General features: G+C 44.8%; 1 protein-coding gene across 1 annotated transcript in view; it reads right to left on the bottom strand.

The window, feature by feature from the left end:
* LOC119438455 (RYamide receptor) overlaps positions 1-19,197 on the bottom strand; it is an 84,783-nt gene that overhangs the window by 47,165 nt on the left and 18,421 nt on the right. The window contains exon 3 of the mRNA XM_037704784.2: positions 14,877-15,032. Coding sequence (XP_037560712.2) covers positions 14,877-15,032 — 156 coding nt within the window. The remainder of the gene's footprint in view (positions 1-14,876; positions 15,033-19,197) is intronic.

Here is a 19,197-nt window from a genome sequence, read left to right as displayed (position 1 = left end):
ATTGTGCTCCTCGGAGGCCACACATTGCTCTACAATGGGTGTCACGAGTGAAATAATGAAATGCCACCTTTCGAGCTTGTGAGAAAGAATTTTTCGCCGGTACATTTTCAGTGCTGATATATCGGGCTCGTGTGATTCATGCGAGCTACTAGATAAAAGAAAAGATAGAAAAAGTTTGTGGCGTCATAATTGCCCCGTCGTTGTTGGCAGTGATTGCGTCGATGCTTTCGACATGGGTTCCCCGCTAACCGCGTAGTTTTTGGCGGATCCTGCATGTGAGATGTGTGCCATGTTCGAGGCTCATCATCGCCATTGTCATGTGCGCCTCCTCTGTGCCGTCGACGCTATTTTCCGACCACACGGGCCAAGAATCACCCAGCAGTGTACCGCCATGTTCTCGAGCGCCACTTTTATGTGATGCACACGAGGTTATGCTCGTCCGCTACAGTTTTGCATGAAGTGGTTTTTCAAACGCGTGTACTGGTGCCATCGCTGTCAGAGTCTGTGTGGAGCGCAATACCATGCAGAAATTACCAAGATCTGTCGTTGCGCGACAGCTTAGTTGACAGCACAGAGGCGTTCGGTTCCCAAGTGCACATTGCTACGGTGACATGAGCTCAGATACCAGTGAAAATGGTAGGCAAATTTTATTTTTAAACGCATATTTGGCTACCTCCAACTAATTTTCCCACGTTCATGCGCACCAGCTGTTTTGTCACAATAATTGTTGTAAAAACGGTGAAAAACTTAGGTTAACATAAGTTTTTCGCCGATATAATGATACCGTTGAATATCATGCACTGTTATATAAGCAGGTCTGCATGTGCTTCAGATACACCTATGAACCGACTATACAGGGTGTTTCAGCGAACACTTTCAAAATTCTTTCAAAAAAAGTTTGCCTGTGGCAGATAGCCCAATTCTAGTTAATGAGCCGGTCTATTCGAAGCGGCGGACATTACTTGCGCAAGAAATTGAAATGCATAATTGATTAATTAATAAAAATTCACTAATTAATTTTAACTAATTACCTGATGGCCCATATTACAATCTACAAATTGTAGCCGTGGAGATCACAAGACGGATCCACTTGGAACGAATTCTCCGGATGACACCAGTTTCGGGATAATTCCCGAACTTTGCGGAGAAATGCATTGGCGTTCCAGATAAGTTTGTGCTTCAATGCATAAAGCGACGTTTTGTTAAGAAACTAACTGGAACGCGAATGCATTTCTTCGCAAAGTTCGGGAATTAATATCTCGAAAGCGGTGTCATCCCGGGAATTCGTTCCAAGTGGATCTGCCTTGCGAACTCCACGGCTACAATTTGTAGATTACAATATGGGCCATCAGGTAATTAGTTAAAAACCTAATTAGTGAATGTTTAATAATTATTCGATTATGCATTTCACTTTTTTGCGCAAGTAATGTCCGCCGCTTCGAGTAGACCGGCTCATTAACTAGAATTGGGATATCTGCCACAGTAAACCTTAAATAAATTTTGAAAGTGTTCGCCGAAACACCCTGTATATTACGAAGGTATTGTGTTGTTACTCGTTTCATTTCACATGCAGCTCTTTATTGTGCAAAATACCGTTTTACTATATAAGCCGGTCTGCAAAGGTTTCGATTAATTGTCAGCAGCGCAAGCAATAGTGGCCTCGGTAAGCAATGTTTTAAAGCGAAGCTTTGTACCTCTACCAGCCAAGGGTTCTGTTGTGTCCGTCGTTGTAAGCAAAAAACGATCCCGACGAACCGCTAACAATTGCAGGTATAGCAGTATAGCTTACTTGAATTCAGGCATTCAGCGTACAAATAAGCACTCGTTTTCGCAAGAAAAACCACAAAAACAAGCTTCAAAGTGATGAGCCAACATGATGGATGATAAGGGCTGCGGGCAAACAACGGAAACAGGCTCGGCGCGGTCCGTAAGATTAGATTGCAGCTGTTGCAAAGCTTATGCAGCTGCTTGAAAGAGGGTTGACGTCATTCGAAACCCTTCCAGCCTAGTAACTGCTTCGGTTCATTTTCTAGACTACCCCACTATGGGGTATAGTCTAGTAGTGTATATCACAGCGATCATAAAGCAGTAGTGAACATTGTTGTGAAGTAAATAATAATAAAGGCCGTGGTCAAAGTTACGTTGTAGTGTGTGAAATATCAAGTGCACCGCAGTCACCGTGAGGGTGGCGTAAAAAGCTTCGCTTTCCAACCACCTTCACAGGGTCGATTGGCGGGCAATTTTTTTTTCTTCTGTTTTCTTCGCCCTAGTGGGCTGGTGGAGCTGAAGATGAAGAGGTGACCTGAGGACGTCAAAGCAACGTCGATAACGACAACGGTCATCGTCAGCGTAAACAAATGGACGGACAAGGGAAATTCAGTTTCCAGAACCTAACTGCTGTCGTAATAAAACAGTGGTACAAGAACTTTCCACAATGCCTTATATATATATATATATAAATATATATATATATATATATATATATATATATATATACTAAGCAGGAATAATTAGCGGCACCTGTTATCACTCTGCAAATATTCATCTGCTGACGGTTGGTCGCGCGGAGTAAGTCGAAGCTCGCAGCACCAAAAAATAAATATAGAGAGAACAAGTACTTCAAAAATAATACCTTGCAGTGTGAGAGCCCGCCGCATAGAAGGGTTAATCATCCAGAGAGACGGTGGGATGAACAGCAAAGTGTAAAGCTCGAGGTTACATGCCTCGTCGCTCGGCATTAAAACGAGTCTGCGGGATGTAGGCGAGAACAGCTAAAACTGCCGTGAATGCAGTAAGAAAGCTGGGTAGCTGTGTGTGTGTGTGTGTGGGTGGGGGGGGGGGGGGGGCGAGAGGAGCTAGGATAGAGGTGTGGGAAATAGAGCCTGAAAGTAGTTCCAGCAAGCGTATCCATCACAATTATGTCGAGTACTTAACACGGTCATTTATCACTGCACTGGTGTTCGTTCAGCTTTTATTATGCGTGATGAAACTGCACGGCGCTCTGAGCAAGCAATGATAGAAATTATATCTCGGGATCCCAGAGGAGAACGCGACGTCACCGAGTCTTGCAACATGCGCCAGCCGACGCGTCCTTTTTATAACAAAAAAAAAGATAAAATAAAAACAATATGCAACAGAACAATCGTTCGTTAAGCGGCCTCTCACCAGGCCACATAGCAAAATTTGGTTGTACGGTGGAAGTTGTTACGTGCCCTCTAGGGAGTGTTCTACCTCAGGAATTTTGCAAATTGGTTCGTTAATAGCCGAGATAAAAAATATTTTTGTGCCGTGAACCCATGATTTCAGGAGGTGAGCTTCACCGACACGACAGAGCCTCTTTCCACTTGTCCCCGCCTAGCCTTCTCAAGCGAAATTCCCTGTGTTCTACCATACCGCAGATGGATGGATCACGTGACGCATGCGTCACGGGCACCGCCATTCTTTTTTCTCGCTCTTTTGCTCGGTGTGTGTGTGTGTGTGTATGTGTGTGTGTGTGTGTGTGTGTGTGTGTGTGTGTGTGTGTGTGTGTGTGTGTGTAAAGAGAGAGAGGAAAAATGTCTCGATGTCACAAAAGGTGGCATTAGCACTAACCATTACTCGATATGCAGAAGCATTCTGGAACGCCATGCCATGAAGTACCTGACATTTCCGTGAGACAAACGTCAAGAAATGTTTGCGAGAATCAACGACACACTCACACCGCGTTCAACGAAGCACACCATGAGAGCCCTGAAATAATGTTGATTGTACCGCGGGCCACATTAGTGTTTAAAAATAAACATTAGAAGAGTTTTTTTGCGGATAATGTACAGACAATATTTAGTGCATGTGCGAAGCATTTGCTTCGAACACAGATGCCACGGACTGTGGACCCACGCGCCAAGCGCCTGCAGCAGAACTGAGTATCCAAGCGAAATTGATGGTAGACGTTATTTTTGATGCCAAATCCCCGCGAGACTGGCCGCTCGAGGCACTTTGCGTGTATTCGCTGGCATCTTTCACGCTCCGAAATACACTTCTATGTAGCACATATTGAGCAACAGAAAGCTGTATCGGGCATATTTCATGTTGTTCTACGATTTTTTCTTTGACACTTTTCATGTAATTTTAATATTTGAGAAGTTCAATAATAAATTTAGACTAATTTTCTAATTTGGCTGAATGCAAAAAATTGCCCGCCAATCCACCCTGTGAAGGTGGTTGGAAAGCGAAGCTTTTTACGCCGCCCTCACTGTGACTGCGGCGCACTTGATATTTCACACACTACAACGTAACTTTGACCACGGCCTTTATTATTATTTACTTCACAACAATGTTCACTACTGCTTTATGATCGGTGTGATATACACTACTAGACTACCCCATAGTGGGGTAGTCTAGAAAATGAACCGAAGCAGTTACTAGGCTGGAAGGGTTTCGAATGACGTCAACCCTCTTTCAAGCAGCTGCATAAGCTTTGCAACAGCTGCAATCTAATCTTACGGACCGCGCCGAGCCTGTTTCCGTTGTTTGCCCGCAGCCCTTATCATCCATCATGTTGACTCATCACTTTGAAGCTTGTTTTTGTGGTTTTTCTTGTGAAAACGAGTGCTTAGTTGTACGCTGAATGCCTGAATTCAAGTAATCTATACTGCTATACCTGCAATTGTTAGCGGTTCGTCGGGATCGTTTTTTGCTTACAACGACGGACACGACAGAACCCTTGGCTGGTAGAGGAACAAATCTTCGCTTTAAAAAGGAAACAAGAATGCTGTAACTTGCGTGCCATCAATCGAGTACACGCGCGGGTATTTAAGCGCTAAAGTCTGAAGTGCTTTCGGCCCTACAGCACCTGACGACAGATAGCAAACACAAAGAAAGTATCCAGATGGAATGAAATAAGACATTGCTTTTCACTCTGAAGGTGAGACCGTGCTATTTCACCACATGCGTGAAAAGAGCAGCAATAAATTTGTGTTGTGCTCTATTCCGTGACGAGAGGAAAGATCGCAGAGCTTCCGTGTTTTGATGCGCACACGGGCGGCGCTGTCATACGACGTCTCGCGATCGAAGCGGGCACCAGCCCTGTCAAGACCAAGAAATGCCTACGCGTTCCCTGGCAATTTTACTCCTGTCTTTACGCCTCTTTTTTCAACAACCAACGTGGCTCAAATTCTTCTTTTCTTTTTTTTTCGTCTCTATATAGACGTATCGAACGCTTCGCTTTTGCCTTCGGGTGCTCAGTACGTGCCAGGCTTGTGTCCTGCAGAGCACCACCACCAGCTATTCGGCTTGCCATAACAAGGAGCAGACACACTTTCTCTCGTGCTACCCCCGAGAAATTTCGAAACAAATCTTTGCATTCATTTTTTTTTTGCTTTTCTCGCCTAGCGTCTATGCTATGCCTTGACATCCTGGGCTTACCTGGATGGCTGGTAATCTTGCTTTTTGATGCCAAGTTGTTTGCTATCGGGATTGTGACCACTGTGGGGAATAAGTGAACAAATCTACACGCACGTGCGGCTTCGGCAAGGGTCACAGCAATAGTTGGGTAGCGCTTTTTCCGATGCTTCGAGCGAGCCTCGTGGCCCTGTCGCCAACACTGCCTTAAGGGGAGCAAAGCTTGCCTGCCTTCCTGTTTCTGTGCTGCACTATTCGATGAAGTGGCCAAAATAGAAAAACGAGATCCAGAAAACGCGAAAACACGCTCGTCGGTTTGTTTATGGCGAGGCACCAACCCGGCGCTGTAGGCTTCGGCCATCAGGCGTTGCCGCTGTGGCTCGAAGCGGTGCTCGGCAAGAGTCGCGTTCCTTGTTTTGTGCAAACCTGAGGCATTCGCTTTTGTTGCGGTACTTGCCTTTGCTCCCGCCCACTGGGAACGTCTCGAGCTCTGATTTCAGTAGTTGCCCAATGCGTCTATTCCTTCTCTGATGTGCATGTCCCAATGTCATCTGTAGGGGCGTTTTCGATCATAAGTATACGTTACAAGCTGCATGGCGCTGGTAAACGATCGCCATTCAGCGAGGCGACTGAGAGCAACAAGGCAGACTCTTGTGCAACTCCCAGCCACCCCGTATGGAAATCAATTTCATCCGTGGACATGGGGTGTTGTTTTAGTTCAGACTAAAAGAGGGTGTACATCACAGCTCTAGGTAACTACAACATTGCTGTTATTAGTACTAAGGCTTTAGTTATTTATAGCAAACTTTTTACAGAGATTTCTTTGCCATCGCCACCCCCAGAGAGGGAACGAGGCGGGGGTAGGTGGGGGAGCTGCTGGATAGGCTGATATCTCGCTGTATATGTATATGTGGCTGTCTATACAGGATATTTCACTTAACTTGGGCCAAACTTTAAAAATGTGTATATGCTACGTAGCTGGGCAGTACCAAGGTAATGTTGTTGGCCGTCGCTTGGAGATACTCAGATTATTTTTTAAAGCGAAGCTTTGTACCTCTACCAGCCAAGGGTTCTGTCGTGTCCGTCGTGGTAAGCAAAAAACGATCCCGACGAACCGCTAACAATTGCAGGTATAGCTGTATAGCTTACTTGAATTCAGGCATTCAGCGTACAACTAAGCACTCGTTTTCGCAAGAAAAACCACAAAAACAAGCTTCAACGTGACGAGCCAACATGATGGATGATAAGGGCTGCGGGTAAACAACACAAACAGGCTCGGCGCGGTCCGTAAGATTAGATTGCAGCTGTTGCAAAGCTTATGCAGCTGCTTGAAAGAGGGTTGACGTCATTCGAAACCCTTCCAGCCTAGTAACTGCTTCGGTTAATTTTCTAGACTACCCCACTATGGGGTAGTCTAGTAGTGTATATCACACCGATCATAAAGCAGTAGTGAACATTGTTGTGAAGTAAATAATAATAAAGGCCGTGGTTAAAGTTACGTTGTAGTGTGTGAAATATCAAGTGCGCCGCAGTCACCGTGAGGGTGGCGTAAAAAGCTTCGCTTTCCAACCACCTTCACAGGGTGGATTGACGGGCAATTTTTTTAGCGTTTTTACTACGCGTGTATACCAAAATGAAACCGCGTTTTGGTAGATTACAGTTACGGTGGTAGCGGCAATAGTTCTCCAGACACCTACAAAGGCCTGGTGGCCAAGCCAGTTCTAGAACGAACGAAACGAGCCACGGTGCAGCGGTGCCGCGACAAATTTTTATCAGTTCGCACACAAAAAAGCTTGTGGAATCACAGGCTCATTGCCCAAGAGCACGTTATCTCCCATTCTCAGACCCCTTCCAAACTTGAACGCCACCTTTTGCACTCGCACAAGGTGGCCTTCATATTTAAGGACGAAATTCTCACTGTGAAAACTGAACGTTTTTGCAATATGTATATTTTTCTTCCTGAAACAGAAAAGCTAGATTAATCACAAACAGTGCAGCCATCCAAAAACGTCATAATAAATACACCAAAAACTTGAAAGCTGATAATACAAGCTTAACAGAACACATGTGCACAGACGGGAAGCGGTAAATATATCACTGAAAGAATGAAAGCTAGCCGTCAGCTTTGCAGAAAGCCGCCTCATATTCAATACATCATGATGCAACAATATATGCGCAGTGTTCAGAAACAACGAAAATAGGTGCAACTACGTTAGTGAAAAAGAAAAGAAAACCCGCGACACAATATCAGAACTGTGGGCAATTTATCACTTCGTCCATTTAACATAAAACTCACTTCCTTCTTCGCTGGCAGTGCAGCACGAACGCAAAGGTTTTCTCGCTAGCAAAATAAGATTCCGCCAAAATTTTGGACAATAAAGCTTCGAAATAAGTCGGGCCACATTCTAACTGGAATTCAAGAGAGCGTCGCAGATGATTTGGTTCATCGTCTGACATTTCCGAGTTGTCGCAGGTTACGCAGGCCTCAAGTAATTTTGGAAATTTTCGATCTCCACTAGGTCCGCTAGAGCAATAGGAGTGCATGCCGCTCTCGATACAAATTGCCACAAGTGTGCTTGCAGAGCGTACGCACTGCACTACCTCGACATTCACATTATGCTGTCGGCCCTGCAAACGCCAGCACGAAACTGAACCGTGCGAAAATAACATCGCCGACACTCAATGTATGCAGCGTACGCCGCTCGCTCTTGAAAGGGCATACGTGGCACGAACACGACGCCACGTGGCTCCGGAGCGCAGTTATTCGTGTTGCCGACTTCAAGGTGGCAAGCGAGCTTCTGCACGTCGCTCCGCGCTATTTTCTCCGCCAATTATGTGTGTGTACTTGTTTGGGGGGAAGTGGGTTGCAGTATCGAGGACGGTGCAGCATGGAGCTTGCCCTCCACATCGTGGTACGGGAACCAGGAACAGCGGCACGCCGGGCGAGTCGCGTGTGATTTGCCGTCGCCGTCGCAGCTTTCGCGATGCCTTTTAGATATGAGGCATTGAAGCCAAGGTGCGGTGTTAGAAATGAGACTAGAGGTCATTCTCGTAGATGCGTAGTTTAGACTTAAGCCCGTATGCTGCCGTTTTTTTTTCTGTGTTTTCACGGAGAAGGTAATGAAAAAAGGAATCCTCATTCTGTCTGCGTCGTACTTCGCCACCCTATCTCGTAACCATCACGGGATCATAGGCGCACTTTTTTTTATTAATTTTTCATTGCTTCCTGTGTTTATTTTTAGGGAGCTATTTGCGGCATATGAGATGTGGTGTCAGAGGAAGTAATGGTTCACATTGTATTTAATGATTTTCAGCTCCCAACTATGGGTCTTCATAGAGGTCGAGGAAGCCATCAAAATAGCTAGGCTGATGTTCCCGTAGTCGAGGTTAACGTAGTACCCAACGGCTGTCAGAATTCTCGCGTACAATTGGTCCTGCAAACTGTAACTAGTAGTTAGCTACTAGTCTAGCCCAGGGGCTAGATTTTTGTTTTTAGTATTTAGTATTTTGTTTATTTACACATACTGTCAATCCCAATAGGGATTATAACATGACTTGTTATAAAGATATATTTGTTTACCTATTTTTTACGTTTGTTTACCTGGAATGGCTTTTCTTTCGAATGTCTGAATTTGGAAGAAGCTTCGCTCACGGTGAACCTTAACGTAGATCGTGTGCGAAGTTTGCATTGAAGATATTGCGTAAGCCAAGAATTGTTCGTGTGCGCTATCTCTGAAGCGAAATAAGCCAATAATATATTGCAGCGTTAGGGCTGTCTCTGCTCTTTCTCTTGTTTCCCTTACACCGTCTCACTGTGCTATGTTCATAATAAAGTAATGTCGAGTCTTAACAATTGTAGAATAAATACATATGCATATGACTGTAAATCACTACTGACCGTGAGTGAAAAGCGCTTAGTGGTCAGCGAAGCGGTCACTGCACGCACGTAAGTGTTTCACTTGATCGACTGTGCGAATAATTTATTTTTTTCGTTACTGTTAGTCTTGCAAGCATAATGCTATTGTCTGCGTACCCATGCGAATACATTTTTTTACGTTCTTACATGCGCGGGCTCATTTAGCGCGTTTCTACGCCACGCACAGTTAGCGCATTACGGTTCCCGAACTCTAGCACTGGCGCTAGGCCGCGATGATGAGGTTGACACGTTCATTTTTGCATTCTCTTGCTGCCCAAGCACATAGACAATGCTCAAAGATGGGTGAGCTCGATGCAGCACCCCACTGTTGAAGTTAATTACCTTTATGGGCAGCGCCGCGCAGGGTGCATGTGAACGCAGAGACAATGTTTTGGTGGACACAGGGTCTGTATACATCTTCCATAGGACACGATTTTTCCAGATCGTTGCGAAGTGTATTAACCGACTAGTTCTCTCGCAGAGTGCTCCAATTTGTCTTATACCGGTGTCAGACAGCCACTTTTGATAGCGATCGAGACCGATCTGAATCGGAATGTTCGACCGCGATTGGCTCCCTTCCGCAGATTGAGCAATAAAGCCAATCGCGACCAAGAAGTTCGACCCATATCGGGCTTGATCACGATCAAAAGTGCGCCGTGTGACCCCCGTATTAGGCACTGGAATGAAGTCGTGTTTGAAAGAATAACAAATGTAGCCTCGGCCTCTACATATGAGAAAATATTCCATCGAAGAGCTGACAATTCTCGCAACCTATTGGGAAATGTGCCGAAAAGAGTTTACCAAATTGCGGTTTTTTAGTGATGTGTGCATTGGTTCACATTAGACTGAAATGCCAAGTCCTCAGGTGATGCAGGAAACCGGCGAAGCGTGAACATACCACATTGCGGCAGTGGTCTCGCGGAGTGCTGTGTTGTGGACACACTTAGTCCCCAAAATCGTTATTTTCCGCTGGCTGTTTGTGCACCCATAAACTGCACAGTGCTGGCTTGTAGCCTTTTGATCAGTGTATATTCCATTATTTACGAGCGTAAGTAATTCGTGACAAAAATAAACGGAAACATCCAAGAAAAGCTACCACTCCGCAATGCAAGTGCAAGGCAAGCTCACAGTCCAGACCGAACCGGCAATACTGACACATACTCTCCAGGCCAGACCGTCGGAAGCGCCCTCGTGAAAACGTCTTACCATTTCGTTCCGGATCAGTAAGCTTTATTAATTTTTGTGCCTTGGTTCCGCTTCAGACCCATTAAAAGAATATGTGCGCGGGCTGGGTAGAGTTTATGCTAAAATTCCAGTTCGGGCACAATTTTCGGTACAGGTTTGGGTTCGGTTCGACCCCCTGGCTTCATTCACATTATTTACTGGTCGAATAACGGAAGTCACAATGTTTTTTTCTTTGTCCATATTTGCTCATGCAATCACGGAATTGAACGTTACAGAAACTGCGATTTTTCAGCATTAAAAGAACTGTTAAGATTGCAATGATCTTTTCGTAGCTTGGTCATTGTTATGCAGAACTCTCACTGAAAATGGCCTCGAGAGAGAGAAACATTATGACGCGACGCGCTTCTCGTCTATAGTTGCAGTGCGATGCGTATGAGACAAAAAAGATTTACGGAACTGGAAAGAAGTATGCAGTGAGAAAAAGTACATGCACACGTGTAATCGTTTGACTTGCGACTGCCTACTTCCTGCGAGTTCTAGAGTGACAGGATAAACGGTAAACTACTGAAAAATATCTGCGACGTGGTTAAATCGGGAATAGAGTACGGAAGCGTGCCCCTAAGTAAGAGCTTTCTTTTTTTCTTTCTTTATTGTTGTACTTCTTAGAATTTTCTTGCTTCGATGGCACATTAAAAATTGCGGGGTGTGCAGATAACTGACGAACAAGGAAAATGGGCAAAAAGAAAAAAAAAACAGCGCTGCTCGGGCCAGTCGCTCTACTTCCAGCCAGAAAATGACATCACTGTTTTTATCTCTTCGGGAAATTTATTTACCAGTGGTCGCATGGCTCTGGCGCAAACTTGTAATAGACAGCACCCGCTCACACGAGGATGACATTAGGAGGCGAGCATAGCCATGCAACTTAAGGGGAACGAAAATCAATCGGAGCGGAAGGCGAGCAAGAGGTTTCTCTATTGCCTTCGCCGCCTTAACCACCGGCGTTCTCTGCTCCTCGCCATGTGCTTCTCTAGAAGTCACGTGGACACCACGTCAGTAACGAAAGACACGTCAGCGCTCTTGTTTGAAGCCAGCCTCAACTTCCGCATATCAGGACTCCGTGCTTTTTGAATTCACGCCGTTGACGCCGCTCGCACGGTGCAATACCTGCATATAGTGCAATGCCCGCACGCACAAGGCAATCTACTCAGTTGATTGCTCACAACAAACAAGCGAGACGACAAGGAAGAGCGCGATGGCGACGCCATGGCAAAGGGGCAGACGGATCCAACTGTTGTGCCTCGTATATGAACCAATACATAGCTTTTACTCAGGTGCGGTCCCGTAAATAACCTTGTTGGCGCCATGAAGTGTGAAGAAGCGACCGGGAAAACCCGCAGAGCCTGAGGCACGCGATTTTTGCATTATTATGGTTAATGTTTCTTTATTTCTGAGGTTTTACGTGCCAAAACCAGTATCTGATTACGAGGCATGCTGTATTGCGGAGCTACGGACTAATTTTGACCACTAGCGGTTCTTTAAGGTGCACCTAATGCACGGTACACGGAAGTTTCTTGCATTTCGACCCCATCTAAATGCGGCCGTGATTTCATTCCGCGCCGCCGGGCTTAGCAGCGCAACGCCAGAGCCACTAAGCCACCATGACAGTTTACACTCGATTATTTCTCTTTTTATTTCTCTGGTTCTTTTTTTAATGTGAAGCATTATTTGCCTCATACCAGGCACTTTGTGGTAAATAGATACGTATAGTGGCCTGTATCGCCTCGTTTCGAACCACTTCAATGGAAGTTATGCAGGTTCCACACACAAGTAAGAATCGATGTTATGCGAAGCATTTTGCTGGCAGCTAACCATGTAGCACCGTTTAGGGTTTTTCAAGGCGTTATCAAATGGACCAACATTCTTATTTGGAGTGCTCAACGAATGAAATGCGATACTCGGACCGCATGGTGGCCGGCGCTTTTTGCGCCACCGGAGAGCATTGGGAGATCGCTAGGGGACCAAATGCAGTCACAATGCGCCACAAAAGCTCTCACTTTCATACTATATCACAATTAAGCACTGTACCGTGTGCATCACGACTGCCGCAAGAAGGCGGTAATGGCATGGTGACTGATTTTTTTGTCCTCTGGCGGAGAAACCATTACGACCTGCTTCGTTGCGACTCGAGCTGCTGCCGAAGACGGTGCAATCTAACACAACATCTGAAAGCGCGAGCGGCCCCATGGAAACAATGAAAGAACATATGTTATAACGCGCTCACATTTTTGTTGATACGTAACGCGAAACACGCGAAAGACAGGGGTAGGATTCACAATCACTCGTGCGTTTCAATCACAAGTCTGTGGCTGAATCGAAAGTGGCGCCTGCGCGCACACTCTCGCTCGTGCTATGCGACGTGCCGCACGCGTCCGACCTCTGAAAGAACTATGTCGCGTTGGCACAAGAAGATTATTCGTATGATCGTTGGTTCCATGTTTAGAGCATCATGCTAGGTGGAGGTTAGAGATTCACCATTCGGACACGAATTCTTCGCTATTGAAGAAGCCCGGAACAAGGCCGAGACCGGAAACTACCTATCTTACCGCAATGTACCAGGGGGAACCCAAAGAATGCTTCGCATTTAAAGGAAATGCATGACCGATTGTGGGATCGAACCTGGTCCTCCCAGCACAGCAGCCGGATGTTCTAAGCATTAAGCCACCATCCCCCGCGTAATATTCTTCTGCCAAAGCCAACTAGCTGTTTGACTTTTAGAGTTGAACCCTGAAACTCAATTGCTACTCCACTTTGTAAAATTGGAAGTGGATTGCATATTAAACGTTTGGCGGGTGCATCACATGCCATTTTCTCGCATTCTTCACTCGTAAGAGGTAGTGCTTCGTGATGCTGTGTTAGACTGCACTGTCTCCGGAATCGGCTCACATTCACCAGTCCTTTCCTCGTAGCAACTATAACGCTACGTGGAACCTATGTCACATTCTACTACCTTCATGACCGGCCCACATCGCGCAGGTTTTAACGTGTCTTCGCCGGAGTACAAATGTCATCGTCGTTCTAACATAGACAACGTTACCTAGACATAGGTGCGTACAGTTGTGTAACACTTAGTCGTAGATGACGTCGCAATCTCTGTTTGTCTCGCTTTCGTCCCTCTACTCATATAGAACTCAACAACAGGCATGTTATGAAGCCTGCGCAAAACGCTGATAGCGAAATGCTTCCATTTCTGCAGTCGCCTGCGGGCATGTGGTAGGCCTATAGGCAGTCATAGTGATGCGTGTCGCTTCTTAATAAGCCTTTTTATGAGAACTCGCTACGACACCGCTGTGGAGAAAAACAAAGTCCCTTGTGTTGTTGAGAACCGGGCTGCACAGACAGACATTGTTTTTTCGTCCACGGCCTCCGATGAAAAACAATAAGCTTTGCAGATGTGATTGTAAGGAAACCTTAGAAAATAACGTGTCACTCCAATTAACCCACTTGTGGTCTGTTACCTACAATTTTGTGCACGTGACCCACCCGGCATTGCTTTGTACGTGAGGCCACCAAGTGCTTCACGCGAGGGTCTTCGCGCGAGCGCTCTTTGCATCCACGGAAACGATTGATTGTGTGCACAACTTACGTTTTTCGTACTTCTGTCTTCTCTTTCCTTTCTCTCACATTGTCCCCCTCCCTCCGCGCAGAGTAGCTAATCGGATCGATTTCTTGATAATCGTACACCTTTCCTTTTACCTTCCCTCTCTCTCTTCACCACGATAATCGTATTTTGGAACCACGGAATCATCCATGGCAAATTCAAGTACGAAACGTGTAGTAGTAGTAATAACGTCTTCACACACGACTAACCTATGGGTCTGAATGTACCGTACTTCTTGCTTCGCTACATGGTTCCAAAATTAGCCTCCTAGATGCAAGAAAGAAAATAAAGGAAATTTTTACTGTTACTCCTAAATGGAAGCCACTGAAAGTGTTTTGTGCTGGCAACCATGTTATGCACGAAGTGTAGCTTTCGGCACCACTCTACCTGCCTCGTCATTTTCCCTAATCATGTGACCGTACGCAGCCCTGGAAGTATGCTTCCGCGAAGTATGAAGCGAAATTGCGAGAATTTTTTTCCACTATGGATTAGCACCACTCAGTCGAAAAAAAAAGTACTTCTCGCAATGCACCCGGCGTCTTTTCTTGCAAGGCTAAACTTCGTCATGGTAAACAAAAGAAAAAACAGCCTCCGAGTCTAGAATTTGATACCGTGGCTGCCTATAAGGCAGGCGTAGAGACCCCACTTCTAGTGGACATCAAGCATCGGTGTAGAAAGGGCAGAGACCACTGCTCTAGCGGTAGACGCTGCAAGGAAAGAAATCGGTGTTGTACTCGCCTTCATCTTAGCCGTGAGTTGCTGCTGGTCGCGCTGGATGTCGGCGTTACCAGGTGACGTGTGGCGCCACATCTTCCAGCCGATAGACGAGTAGGTGAATGTGAGCACCAGCATGGGGGTCAGGAAGGTCACCGTGAATATCACAGCCGTGTACACCTGCGACGATAACAGCAAGAGAGGCGCTCGTTTTCCCCTCAGTCTCGATGACTTCGAATAAAATAAGTGATGGGGTTTCACGTGCTGAAATCACGCCGTAGTGGGGGCCTCCGGATTAATTTTTACCACCTGTGGTTCGTTAGCGTGCACATAAATTTCAGCACATGATCGTTTTCATTTCGATCGTTTTCGCTACCTCTAGCTCAGCAGCGCAACATTATAGCAAATGGACTAACGCGGTGGTTAGCCACGATATCTTGAATGTACAAGACACAGAATTATAAAGGTAAAGGCACATCAGGTCTTACCCCGATCATATGCTTGGCAAGCCATCAAAGGAAGTAAAAACAAAATACGGGGGACCACGGTTCACTTACATTCTCGTATCAGTGTCCTATGATGTCGATAATTGCGGAAGCGTCTGCTCGGTGCCAGATAATTGTTCACCAATAACGGATGACTACACTCCATTCAAAGGAAGTAGAAAGTAAACCTGCCCCGCCTGGGAACTTTTTCCGCACAAAAGCGGCCGCTAAATGCTCATTATCACCACGCCATCCGCAACGGGCCACCGTCGTCGTGGTCACCGCGATTAGGGTGCGACATTCAGAAAGAAATTTCACCTTGGAGAATTTTAAAAGAATAAGTAATACTCCATCAGTTTATGCTCATTTGTTGTTTTAGCTTGGTCTTCATTTAAGAGCAGCCCAAATCTCTGTGCAAACACCAATTAACGCGTTCGAACAGATGGAAAGCGTAGAAATGAATAGCGCAGAAGTACGCAATCAACTAAAACTCGATTTGAATTAAAATAGCTGAACCTAAGAAAGTTTTACCTGGAATAGAACAGAGCATTCGGATTTGAGGCCTTAAATGTGTTTGGTAATTTAACAGCAGCCCGAATCTTTGTGCAAACACCAATTAACGCGTTCGAACACATGAAAAGCCTAGAAGTGAAAAGCGCAGAAGTACGTAATGAAATAAGACTCGATTTGAATTAAGATAGCTAAACTTAAGGAAGCTTTACCTCAAATAGAACGGATAATTTGGATTTGTGGCCACGAAAGTGTTTGCCAAAAAGAGCGGACAATTGGAAAATTCCTTAAGTTTGATACCTCAATATTAGAACAACATAAAACCTCACAGAAGTTTCTTAGTCTATTGCAGACCTGTAAGATTCATTCTTTAAAGGTTCTAAAGACGACTTTTATATCTTAGGAGCCTACGTCAAATCTTTGTATTCTTCACGTAAGACTTTCTTACTGCAATACATGGAAGTTAATAGCCTATAAATTATTATATATTATGCAAAGCCAGTATATAAATTTGCTCCTCTTTGGACGTCCCAATTGAAGATCACAACATTGTGATATCTGTTTTCATTCCCGTGACAGTGCATTGCGAAATGAATGCTTTATTTTTTCTTTGCCAAACTTGAATTATTATTCCATATCCATCTATTAGTTTTAGTTCTGTGCTAAAAGCACCCATTTATAAGCCTCTATAATTAACGTAATCATATATTTCTCATGCGTAAATTATCCCGTCTATAAAATTGGCATATTAAGGTCGAAGCGAAGTTAACGAGAAACGCCCGCATAAGTAATGACCAGCCTCTGCTTTATCCATATGATGAAAAAAGCCCGACGATCTAATATTTGATTGTGTTGTGTGATGTATTCCGCAATTTCGTGAGACAAGAGGAAGTGTAAAATAACCATCTGCATATTCTGATGCCTTAGGAATTAATGTTAAGCGTTATAATGAGTTTCGTGAGGAACTGAGGTTTCTTTCAGTGTATACATTTTTTCTGGGAATTCCTTAAAGCTGATTCAAAGTCTTCATCGATCGTCAGTATGATGACCCTATTCTTGCGAGCTTAGCGCTATCTTCTCGGGGTGCTCAACGCTCCTAGTCATATTAATACGTTTGCTATTAAAGAAGATTGTCGTCTAAGTTGCATTCCAAAATTCTCATTAGCTCTAAAATGAGTTTAAAGACCAAATGCCAAATTAAAAAAAAAAAGCTGAAATAAACTGCCCATAACCGCCCCTACATTCATGCAACTCTTCTTCCTGAGGTTTTACGTGCCAAAACCGGTTCTGATTATGGGATACGCCGTAGTAGAGGGCTCAGGATTAATTTTGACTACCTGGGGTTCTTTAACGTGCAATACACCGCAAGAACACGGGCGCTTTTGCATTTCACCTCCATCGAAATGCGGCCGCCTCGGCCGGGATTCGATCCCGCGACCTCGTGCTCAGTAGCGCGACGCCTTGGCTGACTGAGCAACCCGGCGGTTCATTCATGCAACTCCAATGAGATAACAAGCTACGCGAATTGTCTCGAAGAAATTCAACTCCATTGTTTGTATACAGTTTTCTGACAGACCGTGCTTTTTAAATCATTCTAAGGCTTGGTGTCCAAATAGTATATGTATGTATATGCTTGAAGTAAAGATTGTATAGGTCCGGGTATTGCCTAAGACTGACGACGGCCTAGAAACGTTAGTAGAGAAGTAGTTTTTTTGCAATGAGTGCCACCTGTATAATCTGTTGATGTGCGTGCGTGCGTGTACGTGTGTGTGTGTGTTGTGTGTGTGTGTGTGTGTGTGTGTGTGTGTGTGTGTGTGTGTGTGTGTGTGTGCGCGTGCGTGGTGCGTGTGTGTGTGTGCGTGCGTGCGTGTGTGTGTACGCGCGTGTGTGCGTGTGTACGTGTGTGTGTGTGTGTGCATGTGTGTTTGCGTGTGTGTGTGTGTCAAGAGAGAGAGGAGAGATGTCTGACTGTATTTGTCGTGTTAATGTATTTACAATTTATTTGTAAAAGTCTCAATATATAGTTCTAACGTTTCTGCGCGGGCACCGGTCTTTGAGAAAGGATGATCCACTCTTTGAAACGTTAGAAATATGTGAAAACAACTTCCGTCTTGCTTTTTTCTCGCAAGTTAATATATTGTATCACCGCGGCCAGTGTGATTCCTACATTACTACATATACATATATGTGAATTAGCCCATTTCTGGTTGTCGAATAACTTGCATGGCAGTTGGCATTGTTCAGGTGGTTAATCAGAACGATTCAATAAAACATTTTAATGTTATGTTTACGGCACATCTTCGAATAACGCAATTGAAGCCGAGCAACACTGACCGCACGTCTGTTTACCAGAAATCCTTAAACTATCGAAAACCAACGACATTGCAGAGGCATATTACAATGCCACTGTGTGCGCGTTAGCTTTTCTTGTACTTGTTATTTTTGTATACACTACTTGCATAGGTGGTAGGGAACTATATATACAGAGTGTTTGACTTAACTTGGGCCAAAGATTAAACATATGCAAATGCTACGTAGCTGGACAGAAGCAAGGTGAAGTTGTTTTCCATCTCTTGGAGATTCTCAGGTTGTTTTTTGCATTCCGCCTAATTACATAATTAGTCTAAATAATTATTCAAATTGTCAATTATTATAATTAGATGAAAAGTTTCAATAAGGAAATTGTAGAGCAACCTGAGCAACTCCCGATGCAGCTTTTTGTTAATTAATACCTGCTACATAAACGTGTTTTTCCGAGCGCGAAAGATGCGAGCGAATACACGCAAAGTGGCTCGAGCAGCCAGTCACGCGGCAATTAAGCGTGTTTTCGCTTGCTTCTTTCGCGCTTGGAAAAACACTTTTATGTAGCAGGTATTAACTAACAAAAAGCTGCATCGGGAGTTGCTCAGGTTGCTCTACAATTTTCTCATGGACACTTATCATCTAATTACAATAATTCAGAAGTTGAATAATTAATTAGGACTGATTATGCCATTAGGCGGAGTGCAAAAAATAATCGAAGTATCTCCAAGTGACGGCAAACAACATTTCCTTGGTTCTGTCCAGATACGTAGCATTTGCATATTGTTACATTGCGGAAGTGACATATACAGGTGCATTTAAAATATTTACAAGAGAGACAATGATACATACACAAGATGGCTGGCGAGATCAATTCTACCTCTACACGCCAAGTCGACTTCTTCTGACTGGCGCCACTTTTGGCGTAACATAACCCCCACCTGCAAAGGCGCCGTGTCGGTGCTAACTAAGGGGAGGTGAACTCGCGGCAAAGTAAGGTTTCAGCCGGGACACATGCACAGCGTCATTGGGGAGACGCGAGTCCAGCG

Source organism: Dermacentor silvarum, chromosome 1, assembly GCF_013339745.2.
Source record: "Dermacentor silvarum isolate Dsil-2018 chromosome 1, BIME_Dsil_1.4, whole genome shotgun sequence".
Classification (NCBI taxonomy): Eukaryota; Metazoa; Arthropoda; class Arachnida; order Ixodida; family Ixodidae; genus Dermacentor; species Dermacentor silvarum.
Note: the sequence above shows the minus strand (reverse complement) of the source record. Positions and strands in the feature narration are given on the sequence as shown.